We start from the raw sequence: 20,590 nt of genomic DNA, 5'->3' as shown, positions 1-20,590 counted from the left end.
AACCTGCAACAATTCATTGATTTATCTGCAACAATTTCTTAGATTTTTTTTTTCTTCCCCCAAGCAGAAAAGCCAAATATTTACTGTTGCCGTCTCTCAAACGTGAGAATTTAACACTTTTCTGTGCTGTATATTAAAAGTAAAATGAATCTTTGGATTTACCCAAATAACAACAAATCCTAGACTTCACCTTTGGCTCTAAGAAATTCTAACCAGCATTTTTAGCATGTTGTGATTTCAACTGAAAGGTGAGAAAATCACCAGATGATTAATTAATAATAATCATTAGTTCCAGTCCCTGGATTACAGTGAGAAAGAGAGAAACTCTTATGGACATGACTGGCACTGCCGCTTATAAACTGGACTGTGATGTTCCTGTTTAACAAAATGGCCCGTTTACATAATGTAGAAAAGGCCAGTGCGTTCTTATTACGCCTTGAGTCTTGCAGGCACAGAGTAAACAGCTATCTGTACTGTAACTGCTGCTGGAACTGTGCTAAGGATAAACAACAATTTCTACAGTTGCATATAAAATATATGGAAGCCTATTATCGTGCAATCTGTGCTAACACATTCCCACTGTAGTCTGTCACATGGAAGAGTTTATGGCACCATTAGGCATTTCCTTAAAAGCAGCATGCCTCACCTTCCCTCACCGTTCATCAATCCTTTCATCTGTCAGTGCAGGGAAATAGATTGGTGAAATTGGCATGGGCTTACTGCCAAGAGAGCTCTGGACAGAATTCTCATAATGATCCACTCAGACACAATTGACATTAATGGTCCCATTTAGAGTTGGTCAACATTCAGTGACCACATTGTACTTGTTGTATTCATTGGTTATGATTTAAGGATCATGAGTTCTACAGTAGAATGTTTGGACAAGAGCAACCTAGAAAACACTGCTGTTAAACCACATCCTCCCAGAGATATGCATGTCAAAACGTTTAACCACAATAAGTGTACAAAGAGCTAGTACTGACTAATCAAAGAAAGCCATGTAGACACATGTAACCCACCCATTACATGACATCTGAATGGACAAACACTCAAGAAAACCTCATGTCAGGCATGCTGGTGCATTTTTAAAAAACATTACCCAATTATCTGCCTTCCCTCCATGTGCATTTTCGTCTGAAGCCTCATGAGTCCTGCAGTCAAATCATTTTTTATCTGACAACCACAGAACATTCTCACATACAGTACAGCTCTCTTTGGCAGGTGTCAGACTCATACCCGAGTTTCATCAAGCTGCATTTTGCATTTGAACTCAAAGATAAACTTGTGAAAGTGCCTCGGTTGAAGTCCCTTAAAATATGGGTATCAGCATCAAATGTTTGTGAGTCAGAATGCCAATTATACATAAGAAGTGGGCAAGTGATTTTTCATGAAAATTACCATCGACTAATGTGAAATATTTCCTATCTCTATAAAGTGATTAAATGACTGATTACACTTATAGCTGCGGTGCAACAGAGACAAACAGGTGCACATCTCTGAAGCAAAAAAAAAACAAAAACCCGAACCATAATGTACCTCAATCCACCGCTGAGCCTCGTTAAATGCCTCTGCACAGCTGAGACTGGTCTGCTGGCGCCACTCCATCTTTATCTTCTGAACAAGCAAAAGGCACAACTCTAAATGGAAGGTCAACATAGTCTTGTTAAAGCAATTAACTAAGGAGCGCAGAAACAACCACCACCAAGCCTATCACAAAAGTTCACTTAATGTCACCAAACGTGAAGAAAAACATATGCAATGGTACCAAAAAGCTGCCTGCCACAGCTTATTCAGTCACCTTGTGCTGCTCACTGGTGAACGCGCTCTAATTGACGCACAGGTTTCCACTGCACCCTCCGCGCTCCTACCACCGACTTTCCATCACTGGTAAATTACGCTTATTGAGTATGGTGGATTGGAAGGTCTCCGCCCACTTTAAAACGGCAGGCAAAGTTTTTCTTTAGGCCAAGTGAAACCAAGGGAAGATAAGCAGTGTGTCGTCGACCCTCCAGTGGTCTGTTGGTGTATGACACTGTGGTCACTGGTGACAGAGACAAGCAGGCTGACTGCAGCCGCAGACAGGATATAGGCAATGTTGAAGGCATGAGAAGACAAGATTCTATTGAAGCACGGTTTACCGTGCGTTACACCAGTCACTGAAATGTACTATAACGTTTAAAAAACCTAAAATTAAAACACAAAAATTGATGTCAATTAAAATCAATATGGACAAACAGTAGTAAACACTAAATGTAGTTTTAGTCTAATAATATGTTTCCCAGTTAAATCATGATAATAAAAGTTCAGCTTACAAATTAATCAGTCAAAGGCTGTCAGTCATTTTGATGAGAGGATTTTTATTATTTCTTCTTATTAGTTAAATATGTAATCCAATTTTCTGTTGCATTTGTTTTTTTGTGTTGTCTGGATGATACAAATCTGGTGGAGAAATGCAGAATTCTTACTGCAACTTGTTTATTTAGTTGCCCACTTACTTAGACTTCAAGACAAATAATATTAATAATAAAATCCCATAAAATATTCATCTTTTTAAAACTGTAGACTGTAACTACTGAATTGAAGTTACTGCAACCTCCAAAAGTCATCTTGCAAAATAAAGTGATTTCTTGAGTGCAATCCAAATTTACAGTTACTGGATAATATTACCGCAGTAGGATAATGCACCAATTTTTCCTGAGCATGGTGGAATCCATACAAAAAAAAATAGATTACAACTTTTAAATTCGCAGAAAAAAGTCACGTGACCTACTGGGGAGTCCTCAGTATTGCCCTGTCTACCAACTAAAACCTGGGTAGTGAAAATGATTTTTGAGACTTTGGCACAAATGACCTGCTGTTGCTTGCTTCACTTTCAGTGGCCATTTCTGAAATTAGTCCCTCTTTTCTGGTTGACATCTAGTCTGATCTCACAGCTATTATTATGGCATGTGGAAAGTAAAAAGGCTCATATAGCTCATTAACTTCAGAGGACGACAGGTATTTAAATGTGTAAAATAACATGTTTGCATAGGCTACAGATATGATTATGTAAAATAATCCGCCTCGGTCTCTTCTTCATTTCTTTTATCCTCACGTTCTCTGTCCTTTCCTGTAAAGACTGCAGCAGCCTGATAACGTATGCAAAATATGAGAGTGTGTTTCAAGGGCAGGTCTCTTAACTCTCTTTCCTTTGATAGTGAAGGATGGCCTGTGACACTTTCTTTTTCACAAATGAACTGCATATATCTACTGTATGCCCATATGAGGGGTTTTTCTTTTGTATTGCTTTTGGTTTTGAAAGAAAACCTTATTCTGACATTGTGGTGGATAAGCCTCATATTGTATTATAGGATGTGCTTACTCCAATTCAATTTTCTACTAAATGTCCATGGAGGTGCATTATATGGTGAATAAGGACACTGATGGAATCAGAGAATTTTAAAGTAAAATGAGGTGCAGAGGCGTAGCACACTGTAGCAAATTTAATGAGAAGCCTATTAGGAGCACAAAGAACATTATATGAATTAATATCCTTCACTGACCTTCTGCTTATTAGCTAATTCAGGCAACTTAAAGGATAATTTCCTGCACCATCTGGTAGTATTATTACCCCAGCAGAACAGTGTGCTTCGGGTCAAAAACCTCTGTAAATATACAGTAACATATAAGAGCAGTGTATCCTTAGAATGTTCTGAAATTTTATTGAAGCTGTTCCCAAAACACTGCACAAATACACCCAAGGACACATCCAGAGACTCTGTTTGACATATAGTAAATTCACCTCTGATAAAACATTAGATATCTGTTTCTGCACATCTGAGAATGTACTGTTATTAAAGTGCAAAAGGTTCTTGTCACCTTTTGGTGTTGCCTGATAGTAGCTTGAATTATCTCAGGTTGTTAGCTCGCTGATATGTTCAGTCTTTATGCGAGATCATGACCACAGCAGTCGTCTGTGTCAGTAAAATGCTCTTTGCAAACTGAAGGAAATAGTACTCCACCATCCCTGCATGTGTGATGCTAATCGATCTAGAAATTGAAGCATAGCACACTGAAGAAAACGGACTGACACTCATCATCTTTTATTACAGGAATGAGGATCTGTTGCACATAACGATCTACTACTGAAAGATGAGGACTAAGATTAGTCAGTATCAGCCCACTAACATATGTTTTCCTTTAATTTATCATCAGAAATGCATACAGTACATAAGTAGCCCACATACAGAACAAGTTTTCAATAGTTATTTGGTAAAAAACTTCTTCTTTTTTCAATAATATATATAGGATTCACAATGCCTTTACCAATTGCATGCTGCATCTGTCATTTTTGTACTTGAAGCCATCAAAAAGTTTTCAATACTTTATCTCAAAGACAGAATTAATCTAACGGTGGTCACGAACGGCAGAAAAAAGGGGAGGGCGGGTCACAGAAAACATAACAGCACGGAGATGAAATGCATTTCATTATATTTGCAAGATTTCCTATGAATACATCACCTTATCAGAGGTAAGAACATTTTGCATTGCATTTATTTGAGAATACCAGTAGGTGTTGCTGAAACTAGAATTGGACAATGACGGCAACAAGCTTTGCCTTCACATGAAGCACTTTGTTTCCCATATTTTCCATTTGTCTGTTCCCCTGGGTCCAGTCCAGAAGAGGGATGGGAAGCTGCTTAGAATAATCAGTTTTCAATTACATCCACTATCGTTGCTGCTATCAACAGCAGCAACATGAACATCTAATCTGCTTTCTATTGTTTTTCAGATAGAATATGAATTGAAAACCAAGAGATTTAGACTTAAACTCATAACACTATAAACAATACATTTAAAGTATTTCACACAGAAATATCTAGTTACATATCTTAACCACGCTCGCAGTCAAAACATTTTTATGTTGTGTGCTAAAATTTCCCCTGTATGAATCATACACTTGTCCTCAGCACCCTGGCAGTTAAATAGGTTTACAGCGATGCACAGGATTATCGTGTACTTTTTTTTAACCACTTGTGTCTAAATGTGACTGTGTTGTTAATTTAAGATGATGGATTTTCTGCAAAAACAAGTGGTACAAGTGGAAAGTATCGTGGAAAGAAAGCATTCCAGCAGATAAACATTTTAACATTGTTTTCTCTTTTATCAAGGGCATCTTCTACATACAGTGTGAACAATGTGTGCATTAAAGATATTTCACAAGCCTCCACCATACAGTATATTAGCCTGACTCTAACCCCCTTCACTGTACTGGTGGCATCAACCTGATATGTCTGCATAGCCAAAGTACTTTCTGTACTGTATTATATGAGCTATTTTACACAATGAGAGAGTGTCTGTAGTAATGCTATACTTAATACAGAGACTACATTAGTGAATCATTAGGGTCATGCCACTCAAATCTGAGATCATTAGCTGGAGGGTTTGTCTCCAGTGCTCCTCTGTGAACTGCACATAAGGCAGAAGTCTTCCCTTCCACTATAGATGTAGCTATAGCCATCATTTCTACATTAGATAATCATGTATAACAATATGAAAAACACACCAACATTGCATATCCATTGATTTATTCACTTCTTTATACTTACATTACAGTGTGTGTACCATACATTTTTTTGTGCTGAAGGATTGAAAGTCACCAGATCTGAACAGTTAAACTTTCATATTTGGTTATTAGAGAAAATGATTATAACTGGCCTTATAAGGAAATACTATATATATGTGTATGGCATGAAGTGGACTAAAAATAAAAACTGAATCTCTACAATGTAGCACCACCTGGGGCCTACTGCTTGTTAAACCCTGCTATCCTTTTACAGATGATATTAGGGATTTTCATGTCAACACCACAGGTGCAAGTTGCACTCTTCTGTGTCTTCAACACCGCCAGCGATGACTCAGAATCAGAATCAGCTTTACTGGCCAGGTGTGTTGGACGCACGAGGAATTTGACTCCTGTACAGTGGCTCTCAATGTGTGTGTACAATGTTCTTCCATAAAGCAACGAGTAGACAAGTAAACAAAATAAGGCTGAGAGAGCAAAAAAAGAAAAAGGAATGTGCATTAGGAAAATAAAAATAAAGTACTTTAAAAATTACAAATACATATACATACAGTTTAGATATAGTTTTTCAAATAGACATATACAAAGGTACTGTATATTTACTGAGGTTTGTTGTTCTGTTATACATGCTATGGGTTAAGTGTTCATCAGTGTGACAGCCCGGGGGAAGAAACTGTCCTTATGTCTGGTTGTTTTGGTGTCCAGTGACCCGTCCAGAGGAGAGGGGTTCAAGCAGTTTGTGTCCAGGGTGTGAGGGCTCTGCAGAAATCTGGTCTGCATTGGTATGCATTTCTACTCCTCTTCATAAAGATGACTAAACCATAAATGAAACTGATACATTATGTCACAATGTCACAGATAAGCAGAAAACCCTCAGATTGAAACATATTTGATAGACAAATAATTTCTTTTTATTGAGTTTTAATTGCTCCTTTAGCTGCAGCCTGATGGTTTAGTCTTATAGTTAGCTTCTTCATCTCCACTGCCCTCTCCTCCCTAATGCCTGATGTGTGCTGTCCCTGCCAAAGTCTGAAACATTATCACAACAGGATGTGGGCTGGGATAACACTGAGAGTGCTTCCTCTGCTGTGCCAGTCACCTGGGAGATTCTTCAATTATCATTGTGTTTTAATGTATCTTCTGAGTCTGAGCTCTGCTCAGAGAGAGGGGGCAGCGTGGACATTAGACTTGTGGGAAAAAAAGCTGAATTGATCTCGTTTTGTCTTTCTGATTGCCTTTAAAGTGGTTTTGTATCAGTATCTTTTAATATGTTAGGAACTGCACTCTCATCAAAACATTATAAACTGCACTTGAGTCCAATCAACACATACACTTTGAGGCCAAGGCTGACTGCTACTTATAGCACCAAAATTATTACAAGGTAGTTTGGATATATCATTTCTCAGGCAACTGACCATGTGGAATGTATAGTATTAGTCCCTGTCTGGAACCAAGTTGAACACTAAAGCTTTTATTCAGATTTTTTAATAGTTTTATAGCAAATTAAACTTTATATTGTTTTTTTATATCTGTCTACAATGAGAAAATATTCTTCTAGCTCTAGAAAATCATACATTTAAACTGGTATTCTATTATCACCCCTGCCCGTGTTTACCTTAAGAGACCTTAGAAAGAAAGTATGCTCAAGTTTCTTTCAAGAACTTCATCAAAACAAAAACATAAACTATGCCTTTAAGAAGTACACAGTCATGGCAGCTCAAAATCTGTATTGCTATAGTTTACTGTGATGCTGTGAGTTCTCATCCTGACGTGCAGTATCTTGATTGTGGTATGTTTACACAGTCATGATGGTACCCGGTCAAATTTATGTTATTCTGCTGTTATTTTATAACCATAAGCATAATTTCTATTGTGATTATAGGTCTAACAGAGAAGTAGCAGTTCCACCAAAGAATGATTTGTCATCTAAGTACCTCAGAAAAGCAAAATTATTCAATGTGTCACCAAAAGATAAGTTATAGTCAGGATAATGTATCACTTACATTTTTGTATTGGCACTTTCGTTTAATGAAATTTTAAGTTGCGTCATCTTTAGTCTTCTTCACTTTTTTAAAGATACGCCTTTATACTTTTAAAGGGTTTTACCTACAGATATACTTCTTCATTATCCCCTTAAAAGTTTATCATTATCACATGACATATAATGTGGTATAAATCATTTTCTGAGGTGTTATTTTCTTTGTCCTTTCACCGACAGTGTTGAGAATCTGAAACCATGGCTTTTTAGGCTTGTATATAACATTCATTGCTTCTGATGAATGAGGTGAGAGGGAAATTCAGTATCTTTGTGTGCACATCAAAAACTGAGACAGAACTCAGGAAATAATAAGGTTTAAACATCTGTCATTAGAGCTTGAAGCAAACCAGATCTTTGCACGTCTCTTCTGGGGTGTATGGATCACTATGTAAAAACCATGAAGGCTAGTGTTGACTGACATGACATGAATGGAAAAGCAGTTAGAAATGAGGGCTGTGCGACAGCGACAGTGAACAGCATAATGTAGTGGGGAAAATCCTACAAAAATCAGAGAAGCAATATTTAACAATATGTTATATGAACACTCTTTGGCGAGCAGATTTGTGGTTTGTGATAATAGCAGCCTGTGCAAACCGCTGGGCTCCGGTTTGTTCCACAAGCAGATTTGGTTAAACTTGGATAGTTATGAAAATGATATCCACGAGGCTCAGAGGCTGCCGTTTTACATTTTAGCAGAAAGAAAAGTGAAGAGAGTGGATTTGATTTAAAAGATACAATCCATGATTTGTTACAGAACAGAGTGATATCCAAATTATTTTATGTTACATTATTTTTATATATCTCAATGTTTTTACATGTAAACAGGAACAAAGTAAACATTGTTATTGATACACTTCATGTCACAACTGATACCATCCTATTGTACGGCTGAATCTATGGTCTATCGTCACTTTGCTTCCATGTCAAGTACATCACTTGCTCAAGCATAATCCCCCTCTAGATGGCTATGTTCTCAGAGATGTGCAAGGTCATGCCATTATTACTTATTATACAATACCCATATTGAGCTATTGCCAACAGAAGAAGGCACTAGAAACAGAGATGTGCAGCATTTGTATTAGTGAAGAGGGGAACTAATGCTCTCAGAGGAAAAAGATCCATAGGACAATAATCAGTAGCTGGGGAAGTCAAACTTCACTGGTCATCTATTTATTTGTTCATAAAGTTGCCCCTGGCCCATTAGATTAAATACCTCAGCTATTTAGGAGTTAAATATAATTCTAACTGCCAGTTGAGTTTTGGTACAAAGTAAGTCTGAGTTTTGATTTTATCAGACTCTCTGTAAGCTCACTCCAAGACAGACCATTTTATTCAGTCTGGACTCCAAGCTATTATCTAGAAAATACTCTTCCAGTATAAAATTCTGCCTCATCAGGAAATGTGATTTGTCTCAACATCTGTAAAAACAATTGACACTGAAAAAGGGAGGTGGTATGTTTAAGATGCTGTTAACAATTTTACTGAGGTGTTGTGTCATGCAAACTCTACCAGCACATTTACATCTGTATCTGTTCCAAACAAATATAGCACTCACAGATAGCAACATGCATAGATTTCAGTGCTCACAAAGCAGGGAAGATGTTCCCTGGACTCATTTCATAAATACTGAAATACTATTAAACTAATATTTCTCTCTTGTGAATGACATAATTGTGAATCACTGGACTGAACATTTTGACCTGAATGCATCGTTACTTCTTAGCCAACCTGTATTATGTCTCTGATTGCATTCTTACTTACGCACTTTGATAAACAAACAGAAAATCCAACATGCATTTAATGGTGTGTGTGTATTACTGTCATGCCCTGCAGTGCAAAAATATATTTCTAAAAATGCAGGATACCTTTGATTGCATCTTAGAAAAAAAAAGATAAAAAGTTGATTATCTGCAAACATTCAAAGGGCACCTGAGAAATGTGGACATTACTTTGGGTGAAAACAGGTGAACTCATACTGGTAGCTGGTAGCATAAAAACATTACATACATCACAAAATATACAAAGAGCAGTTAAATAAATAAAATCCAAATCATGGTCTAGTCTTGCAGAAAGATTAATGTGTCTCAGTGCAATGCATTCAGGGTAATGATATTCTCTTTTTTTCACATTTATTGTAAATAATGTGGGACTAAATGGGCCAATGTAAAAATTTTCATCATCTACCAAGTACAACGCTCTCATTAATACTGCATTTTAAATACTCTGTAATCCTCTGTCTCAACAGGAATGAAGTGACAAATAATAATGATTCTGACTCACAGATACAGTAGGATGACTGACTCATGCTGCGTGTTGTCCTGAGCTGTTCTGGGGCAAAAACATGCTGTTATAGTCCATGACATCAGAAAAAAAAGGCAATGTCTTGACCCTGTATTTAACAAAACCCAAATGTCAGAAAGAAGCTGAAACTGAATCTGACAAGGTGCTTAATAAAAAACTAGAACTGAAATAATTTAGTGTACTTTGTGAGTGAGGAACAGTGGATAGTAGTTCTTTTTAATCTCATACTCCAAGCCACATGTATGTCTAAGGGATCCAAGTTTCAACCATGTTTCAGGGCTTCCAACAACAACTGAAAAACAGGCTGTGAGTGCAAAGCGGAAGAGCAGATTTGCAGCTCCAGCATGTGAATATACTGTATATTGATGGGAGTTGCATTACATGTAAATACACTGCTGACATGTTTCAGAGCCATTAGCTGAGATGAGAGCAGGTAGGCAGGAGAGTTTACAGCAGATCAGACAACAGAACAAGGAGAAAAAATATTTCTTGCACTTGAAAAATGCACATGTGGTGTCTAAAACCCCTTGAGGCAAATTGGTGGTATTGGTACTATACAAATAAAAGCTGCCTTGATGTGCAACACAAACAGGTACATGTGATGTTGGTGACACAACTGTAGGTACAATCAAATCGCACTAGGTTCCCATTTCCTCAACTCAAGACAGTCAAGCTCAGCAGTAACACAGACACTCACACTGAGAACAGACAGACCTGAACCAGGCATCAAGATGAGGACTTTGTATATCAAAAGGTAAAAAAAAACAATATTACCATGAACTTTATATGATGTCATAGAGAATTCTTAGTCAGATCTACTGAATGGATGATAACTTCCTCCACAATAAGTGCTGTTGTTTTATGTCAGTGGCTCAGGCAGGCATAGGTCTTCTCCACTGAGTTACAAACTTGTAGGCGTCAAGGTGAATCTCAATGATGTTGTTAAGCAGAGCCAGGAGAGGAGCCAGCGGGAATGTTGCTACAAAGATGGTGGTGAAGCCAAACTGCAGAACTGGAGAGGAAAGAATCATTTGGATGAACTTCAGAGGATTTCAGTGGTTTTTAACTGGCAAAAACCATGTTAAAGATTGAGTAATAGCTTCAATTTTCATGGATTCCTGCCTCCCTTGAACAAAGTCACAATACTTTAAAGGACTGCAATATTTGACCCATTTCAAGGTATTCAGTCCAGTCCATGGGTGTTCATGGGCTGCAGATTCTAGTCTTTATCCCACTGAGGAAGCTGGGTTTTATTCTCTACATTCTGCCCTCCACCACCTCCTTTCTTCATCTTCCTACAAGACCACCAGTTCTGCAGCAAACTGAAAATGTAGCAAACAGCTGAGTGTCAGCTCAAAGCAATTATTTCTGACAATGGAATTAGCACTGCAGAAACCCTTTTACTAAGTCCCACAAAGGATTTGATGCGTTTCTGCAGGAGAAAAGCCTTTTCATATTCTAATGAGCTAAAGAACAAAATAACTACACATGGCATTCCTAATGGTTCGCCTGCTTATAATAACATATCACTTACGGATAACCAAGCTCCTTCACTTACAGATAACCAAGCTTCATGAAGTTGTTCCAGATTTGTTTGAAGAACATGATGACTCCCATATGTAGGTACAGATCAATCAAACAGCCGCTTGAGTGACACTAAGAAAAAAATGTTTAAATAAACAAACTGTTACATTGAATTTTCATGCCTGATAATTTATAACCATGAATAAAAACAGGACACACTTCATCCCGTTTCTGTTTTTGGATCATTAGAATAGAAATCCCAGTATTTTTTGGGAGATTAATGGTTCACATAGTTATATAAAAGTGGATCATAAGAATAATTAACTTAATCAGAAGTCAGCTTATATAGTGCCCACAAGTCTTTGGACTTGCACTTAGCAGACATTTTGAAAAGATGGTTTAGCTTGAGGAGCTCCATAATATTCATAATGAATAAACTAACTTAGATTCCAAGCATGTAGAAGTAGGAAAGACTCCATGCCCTGCCCCCAGACCTAAGGTGAGTGTCTGCTTTGTTTCAGCTAAAAGACTTCATACACTATTTCTCCTTATCAGATGGAGCCTGGAGTCTGTTACTTGCTGTAAAAGAAAGTGTAAACAATATGTTATGTTCTATTGTATTGTAGCCTTCTGTCTCTGATTTTCTGTAAATAGTACCAAACTATGTGGTCCTTTACAGCAAACCTTTCAGAAATTATTTGGATATAGCTGACATTAAGTTTCATAATTTTCTTGACAGAGTTGATGGTGTTGTCTGTCCAGGTTGATTGAGGTTGGCAGAAGAATTTGTAGATCACAACATGGGACTCCAACAGCTTGGCCTAAAGATCTTTAGGAAGCTTTTCTTCATGGATTTTTTTTCTTTGTCTTTTTCTGAACCTCCTCCATTTGACTTTCCACAAGTACCTCCATAGGCTACAGTCTTTCTTGCTTCAGGTACATAGCCTGGTTAATGGTCCTGATAGACTCCAGGAGGCTGCACTTTGTCTGATTCCACTGGAGTCTTTCATTGTCCAGGTTTTCCTATGTTTGAAGAAATGCTGCCTTCATTGTACAGGTCTGTTTTCACCTGGATCAAATCTGCCTTCAAGCTGGAGGTTGCCTTTGTGTGCTTGGTCAGCAGACAAGACTTCTCTTCCTCCCACTGGCATTTTTTGTTCTCCAAGTCCTGGATCAACTTTTCTGTTAAACTGGAGGTTGCCTCTGTGTGTTTAATAAGGAGACAGGACTTCTCCTGATTCCACTGGACTCATTTATTTTCCAGATCTGTTTTTGCCTGGGTCAAATCTGGCTTTAGACTGGAGGTTGCCTCTTTGTGCTCAGTAAGGAGGCGGGACTTCTCACTCACACAGTGACATTGTTTGTTCTCCAAGTCCTGAGTCAACGTTGCCTCCAAACTGGAGGTTGCCTCCATGTGTTCATGGAGACGGGATTTCTTCTGATTCCACTGGTCTCGTTCATTTTTCAGATTTGTTTTCACCTAGACCAGTAGGCTGTTACCGTTTCCTCAGAGATGCCTGCATGTGCAAGCTTTAGCAGTCAACAAGCTTGAACAAAGATGACAATAATACCAAAGAAATGTAGTAATGTTACATTAGTATCTGACATGTACACTAACATTGCCATATAGTTAGTGGATAGGTATAGATTAATGCAAGGACTGAACATGTGTGGAATGGTAGAAAGGAGCTGCTCTGGCTCTGGGATATTGAGGACCTTATGAAAATTTGAAATGATAATGATGGGTCAGGGACTTAGTCGGGGTAAATCTTTATTTTTCAGCTATGATGTAATGAAAAAAATGTTGAGATAGTTCAGAAATGTCAGTGCAGCATCTCAGATGAGAATTCAAACTAAATACAATTTGTCTTCTGTTCAGCTACATTGTTTTACATTTTAATATATTTCGGTGTCATGTTCATTTGACCACTGAGGTTCAAAATCTAAATACTTATAGAATTCGGGTGCGGCAAGAGATCACGCATAGTATAACTGGATATTTAAGATCATAACAACACAGACTTTTCAGGTTTTAATTAGCAACCTTGCCCGTGCCACTAAACCAACATTTGCGGGAGTCATTTATTTTGGCTTATCATAACTCTGTGTCTCTCTCTGGGTCTTGTATTCTGCAGAGCTCTTTGGATTTTATGGTGGGGACCCATGAAAAAAAACATTCACCAGCTGTGATAACAGAGTTGTAAAATCCTGCCTCTTATTATTATAACAGTTGTGTCTGGGCATCTCATTACTCAAACGGGCCTTCCTGAATTATACTGTATTTTATCCTCCCACTGATACCCGAAACACCACAACCCCAACAGCGCAACTTTTTACTGTTTTTCTGATGGAGGGCTGTTTTAGATCTGATCACACTGTAATAGGTTTAGCTATTAAACCTCCTGTGAATGCAGCTTACTATGGTTATTTATACCATTTATCACTTATCAAACTGTGGCAACAGGTTGAATTGCCAACCAAGGGCAAACAAGAGCAGACTATTCACAGAATAACAACAAACACCCAGTGCCACTGCTGTACTTTGTATCATCAAAGTAATGGCTCAAAATTGTGAGTGTGTATCAGGGGTGTGTGGGAGGATAATTTTCTGGTCATAGACGGAATGTCACAGCACACTGGTAAAATGATTGTTCGTCTAGGGGATCTAATTACCGCCCCATGGCTGTACCAGCTACTAACAGGCCATACTGTACATGCACTAAATGCCTTAGGCCACCAATTAAAAATGACAAATGACCATCTGTGTCCATGACACAGAAACAGAACTTCAGAGTAACTGCACTTTGCAAAAGAAGCAAGAGAAATATTATGACTAAATTAACATACACTGATTGTTTTGTTGTAAAAAGGAGTCAGCTCAGAACTGCATAATGGAATATTTCAAACCAACAATTAAGTGTCCTACATGGCTTGTTGCTGGCTTAAGTGCAGAGGAGGGTATGTTTTTATCTCCACCTAGCATGAGTGGGTGGCTGCTCTGTGCACACGAAGGGTACCATGATCCAGTGGAAAAATAAAAACAAGCATTGTGAGAGTTTATACAAGAAAGGGTACAAGAGAGCATTCTAACTCTTGTAAACTATGCATAAATGCTCTGGGGGTGATGTGTGTAAGCAAGTGTTATTTCACATTTTGAGAGGTGTATAAACAGTGTTTACTTGCATTTACCCTCACATGAAGCCATAGTTGCCATCGATTTAATCTGGTTTTATCTTCTGCTGCCACTTCTCTCTGTCTGTACCTTTCTGTCTGACTGTATTAAAAGGAAATATGTATCCGTGTGGAATCATTATAAATTGGAAACTTTTCTCCAACTGCCTACATGAAGAACTCGGGCCCATATTTCATTAAAGCCAATGAGCATGCAGAGAAAATTTAAAAATGAGGTGGAAATAAACCCATGTAGCACACCAACTAATAGAAAATGTACAGTGCGACCAGAATATTGAATGTGTACTTAAAAGTAAAAATAGTGCATCAATAGCGTGCCACTTCCATTATGCAAAGGAGACTAGGTTTCTGCTGCAAGAATTATTATTTTTTTGTTTCTTTTTTGTACATGTCCAGAAATATATATTTGTACAGCAGGTAGATAAATAAAGCACAATACAATACTACTATAGTTAAGCTAGTTGCTTTGAAATACAAGAATAACAATACATGCTTGAATGTGATTTTGTATATTTTCATAATAATGAGTCTACAGACAGCAGTTCTTAGAGGCTGAGCTAAATGCTAACTTCAGCATGCTAATATCCTTATGCTGAGCAGGTATAATCTTGCCAATTAGCACTAAATACAAAGTACACCTGAGGTTGATGGGAATGTTATTAGGTTTGCAAGAACCTATAAATTTGGAACTTTGACCTGCATGCGAAATGAAAATTTAATGAACAAAATTCATCCTTAGGGAAGCATAAATGTGTGGGCCACATTTCATGGCCACCCATGTAATAGCTGTTGAGACATTAGACTCTACACCATAAATGTAGATATCCCTTGGACCTTTGTTGCATCCCTCTGTTTCGCTCTCTCTCCATAATGTCCTGTCATATCTCTACTATTGCAGTCTGATAAAATGTCCCTTATGGTCAGTACCTCACATAACAGTGTGGTGCCATTTGTGTGTGTGGGGGGGGTAAATGAGAGGCAAAATATAATCGCTTCGGATAAAAGCCACAGATAAATGCAGCCAATTTACCAAATGCCATTTACCTGGCATACATCACGTGGGCTCTTGTCTTGACAAGTGAGGCTAGCTGTCGCACAGTAGCTTATCAAACATTTGTGGTCATAGATCTGGCAAACTAAAGTATTATTTCTGTGTCAACACAAACACACAAAAGCACACTGTAGGCAGGTCTAGATGGAACAGAGGCTTGACTTCATGTCACATACCTGCTCATATAACAAGGCAGCCTTCGCCCTTGATAGCAAAGAGGAAACTGCATAGGGCAGAGCCCATGTGGTTGTAATCTTGATCAGGTGAGCGTAATCACAATATAAAGGTTATATTTAAACTGTGTTTTTTCATAATTGTGATCATGATACTGAGGAGGTACAAATCCATACTACTGTAAAATAAAACAGAGTTTTTATGTACCCTTACTGAATATTTTATAAGACACTAGGAGGGGAAAATAAATGTTTTGATTTCCTCAACAGTATTATTCAAATGCCATATGTCTAAAATCAATGAGCTGCAAAACCCTTATAATTTAGTTTAGACACATGCCAGTAATGTCTATTTACTTGATAGTGCCTATTGATTGTCTGGAAAAGGCAACGGCAGTAGGATAAATCAAGGCCCTTCAAATGGGCTCTCCTATGGCTTTGGGATATAAAACAGCATGAGCTGACTTCATTACAGAAAAGCTGAAGCTCAAGCAGAATGGCTGATATTGGCTTTAGCTGTATCTATATTTGAAAATTTCTTCCATAGCTTTTGCTTTATTCTAGACTGTACTGCCATAGCCATGCTTGTCATCTTTACAGATGTCAGTCAGTGAAAACATTCTGCAGGAAGTGTTTGTCTCATAATGTCCTTCTCAAATCATGACATTTTAGGAAGGTTAGTGTGAGGGCGTGTTCGTTTTATATTGAAAAGAGAAGACTAATAAGAGGATATATATTTCTCAGTGTGAAATTTATTATGCATTAACATATCAAAATTAGCATGTGCACATGGAGCCTCACTGTTTAGGATAAACAGGAAAGACTGACTTCAACTTAGTGGTATACAATATTTGTATGAAAAGGTACTACTATCTAATTGGTCCAAAACTGTTGGGGAGAAGCCGTGGTTTAGACTTAACTTTCCTGTTATTGGTCCTTCAGTCCGTCCGTCCTCTCTGCTCCAATCATCGTGGACAGCGCCCTAGGAAGGAGGAAGAATACCTGTTCTACTTTAATTCCTACATACACACTCACTTCTTCCTTTGTTTACACTTAATTAAAACTGTTCTGCCTGCGTGTGTATGTGCATAACTGTTCTCCCTTTGAAGCTTTCTCATCTACGTCTAATCTATTTTAATAAACTTGGAGCCTTACCGTACCAAGACTCCTTTGGGTCCACCGGTCCAGAGGAACGATAAGTAACTATGAGCTCCCTTAGCTACAGCCATGAATCTAATGAAATTCAGTAATTTAGTGGACAAGACTTATGATGTTGCATTAGTGTTTCAGTGACTCACACAGCAAATATTTGACCAGTGGTTCAGTGAACACATAGGGTGATATTCATAACTATATAAACATAACAGTCACATATAAGTATGTAAACTTATGTGTGCTATAAAATAAAACCATTCTTAAGTGCATAAAATAAAAATCACCCTAACATTAGTAATTGTAAGGATATGAAAACCCCAAAAGGGTTACCAGAATAAATGTGATATCGTGAATAATGTGGGAAATATACATATTTATAAACACATACACTTTGTGTGTTATAATCAGTTGTAAAGATGGAAGCTCTCAAGAAAAGATAGATGATTTGTGCCATGACATAAGCCAATGTATCTTTTCAAATTTTCATGAATAAATGCAGTACTTTAGCCATTCAGCTGTCATTTTGACACAATGAAAAAAGTATCACCACCTCCGCATTGAGTAAATATAAATTGTAAGCCGTGTGACACAGCATTAAGCACCATACAATAACCTTTGAATGATAACAAGGCGGTCAGGAATTCAGCCTGCAGCATCATCCCTTTGCATACTTCAGACTTCAAGACTTTAAAAACAGCTTACTGGGGTTTGGAAGCTGGAAGCTCTTATTGGCCTTAAATTCACATTCATGAGCAACACAGTTAATATGACACCTTTTGAAACAATTAAGTGTCTTTTGTTCTGTCAGCTCTGTCAGTATTAACTGTTCATCACTTTTTGTATTTCTTCTTATTCTTAAAGAGCTCTGAGATGATTCACAAAATTAAAAAATTATTCAAATGTATAAGACAAATTTCAATCAGAACAAAATAGATAATTCTTTTGTTGATTGGTAACACGTATGTTTGCATTGCCTCAATCTGATGTTTTAACTTAATGATCTTTGTTATCTGAAGTTAAACCCATAAATACTAAATTGTCTGTTTATTTTATGTGAGCATTTTAGGTGCTCAGGATCCACCATTCTGAGCTCTTTATGGCTATTAAGAGTCTCATATATTTCTCATGCTACACATTCATAAAGAAAGCTTCATTAATAGCCAGCAGTAATCACCTGACTGAGCACAGATTATTTACATCAAATAAGGTGATCCAGGGGTCAGTGGCTTGCCTGTGCAGGCGGAAGAGTGGCTGACGGAGGTAGAATAATGATGCTGCTATCAGAATAGTATACGTGTATGTGTGTGTGTGTGTAAAATGAAATGAGGCTAGAACAAAATGATGAGTACTAACACTGAGCTGCTAGATGCAAACTCACTCTCTGTTAGGTTAATTTTGCAGAATAATAACTAGCCGTGACTGCTGAGTTGAGATTCTAATACCGACTGCACCAGATGAATATACAGTATGATAGTTCTCGCCAGCCTTGCACTAGAAAATATGGGCCTTGTAAATGTAACCGTAATAGCAAGAGGTCTGAGATGAGGAGTAAAGGTTCAGTGTTACTGTTAGACTAATGGTAGTTTAGAGTCACATGCTTCTTTATACCATGAAGCATCAGAATTCAGAGAAATGGGCAGTGAGATGACAGTGGAAGCAAAGAGCCATTATAAAGCCATTTACCAGACAGCTCACTGCACAGCAGCAGGGCAGTGTACAGGGCTCAGCTGAGGAGCCCACACTCTGAGGGGCACTGCTGTACATTTACTATTTCCACTGTGACAGGTGGAACAATACAGGATTACCTAACGTTCAGCTCAGATTGGCTTCATCTTATATGATGCAAAGTGTAGAAGAGGTCTGTAGCACCTTCTACCACAGCAAGTCCTCCTTCCTAAACAATCTATTGATTATTGTTAGGGCTTTTTCAAACAGCCCATGTTACCTAATAAGATGTCTGTGTTCAGGCAGCTAGAAACCCCAGAAGAAGAAGCCAATGTAAATTCTAGTACTTTGTGTCGAATTCAAATTCTTTCCCCAACTTCCTTTTTGTAACTTTCCTCCATGATTTAGGACAGTCGCCCTATGTCTTGCTTTGCAAAATACAGTGTGTTGTTTTAAGTTAAACAAAGCTATAGTTTATTTTTAAAAATTTTTTTAGAGAAGAGAAGCTGTTTACAACATATTCATTCATTCCATCAGTAAATGATGAAATGTTTTCAGTGAGGTAAACTTGTGCTTAGGCTACCAGTGCTTAGGCTACTAACTTTAGGGTGGTTATGGATGCTGAAATGAACTTCCATCCATCTGTTATCTATACTGCTTATCCTGTAGGGGGTTGCAGTGGAGTGAGGAGTTTGGGGAGGGGGCTGGATCCACTCCCAGCTAACATTAGGCAAGAGGCGAGTTGCACCCTGGACAGGCCGCCTCTTTATCACAAGGCTGGCACACAGAGACAGACAACCACTCACATTTGCACCTAAGAGCAGCTTAACCTGCTTGTCTTTGGACTGTGTGAGGAAGCCAGAGCACCCAGGGAAAACCCACGCAGGCACAGGGAGAATATGCAAACTCCACACAGAAAGGCAAGGTTCATACCTGGAACCTTCTTGTTGTTAGGTGACATCGCTAACCTCTGCATCACCGTGCCGCCCACTGAAATCCCAAGCTTATGTAAAAATAAAGGAAAAAAAAAATCACTAACACAGATTTCTGTCATTTAAAGACTATAACATAGACTTTTTTTGTACTTTCAGAAAACACGTTTGTCAAGTTAAGGCATTAATACTTATAATCATATAAATGTGAGGATGTGGGACGTATGGATATACATGATACATATACACCCATGAGGTGTGCAGGTCCTCCAAAGAGGGCAGGCTGGCTCTTATGATCCTTTCTGCAGTCCTGACTGTCTGCTAGAGTCTGTTCCTGGATGCTGAACCAAAGCAAACAGTGATGGATGAGCAGAGAACAGACATGATGATTCCTCTGTAGAACTGTATCACCCTTTACTCTATATACAGTAATTTTTCCTAGTGTCATTTGTTAGTTCTCAAATGCCTTTTAAACCGAGTGAGTAATTAGTTCATTTTAAGTCAGATTTAGTTTTGCACTGTATCTCAAGCTAAAGCTGTTGATCTAGTATTGGAACTTGGCTGCTCCAGGTATTTTATAAAGTAGTGTTGATATAAAGCCCAACCCCCTTCTGATAATGATTTTTTGTTTCATTTCCATGAAAATTATTTTGAGTATCAGATGCTGTTTCAAAGTATGCTTCTATTAAAGTCAAATGCTTTTTGCCCGTCCACCTTCTGCCCCTGTGCTTTGTATCATTTACTTTTTATTGTATGATATAAGCATGCCTTAAAATGGTACCAGTGAACATACATCACTGTTGTACATGTTTGCATATAAACATAATATGCAAGAGAGAGGTTTGTGCAGTCAGTTTCTAGTTAAGATGGAAATACCCTCAGATGGATCTGTGGCATCGATCGCAGGGTGGTTCACATTGCATCTGTGGGTGCTGGGCATGGGCAGACTGTTTTGTATTTGTGTCTGAGTATTTTTCTTAAATATAAAACAAAAAA

The 20,590-nt window shown here is 38.0% G+C and overlaps 1 protein-coding gene across 6 annotated transcripts in view; it reads right to left on the bottom strand.

The window, feature by feature from the left end:
- The window catches only part of lmo7b (LIM domain 7b), a 28,773-nt gene extending 26,825 nt beyond the window's left edge, over positions 1-1,948 (bottom strand). For 2 of the 6 annotated variants that reach the window (XM_020609524.1, XM_020609556.1), the window contains exons 1-2: positions 1,799-1,947; positions 1,537-1,637 (exon numbers count right to left, since the gene is read on the bottom strand). In XM_020609524.1, the coding sequence (XP_020465180.1) occupies positions 1,537-1,605 (69 nt within the window). In that variant the 5' untranslated portion in view covers positions 1,606-1,637; positions 1,799-1,947. Of the gene's footprint in view, positions 1-1,536; positions 1,638-1,765 lie in introns of all 6 variants that reach the window. The other 4 variants (XM_020609565.1, XM_020609530.1, XM_020609539.1 and 1 more) reach the window with 4 other exon arrangements.
- Positions 1,949-20,590: the final 18,642 nt, after the last annotated feature.

Source organism: Monopterus albus, unplaced genomic scaffold (genome assembly GCF_001952655.1).
Source record: "Monopterus albus unplaced genomic scaffold, M_albus_1.0 scaffold4.1, whole genome shotgun sequence".
Classification (NCBI taxonomy): Eukaryota; Metazoa; Chordata; class Actinopteri; order Synbranchiformes; family Synbranchidae; genus Monopterus; species Monopterus albus.
The sequence above is the reverse complement of the archived record's forward strand: the minus strand, read 5'-3'. Positions and strand labels throughout refer to the sequence as shown.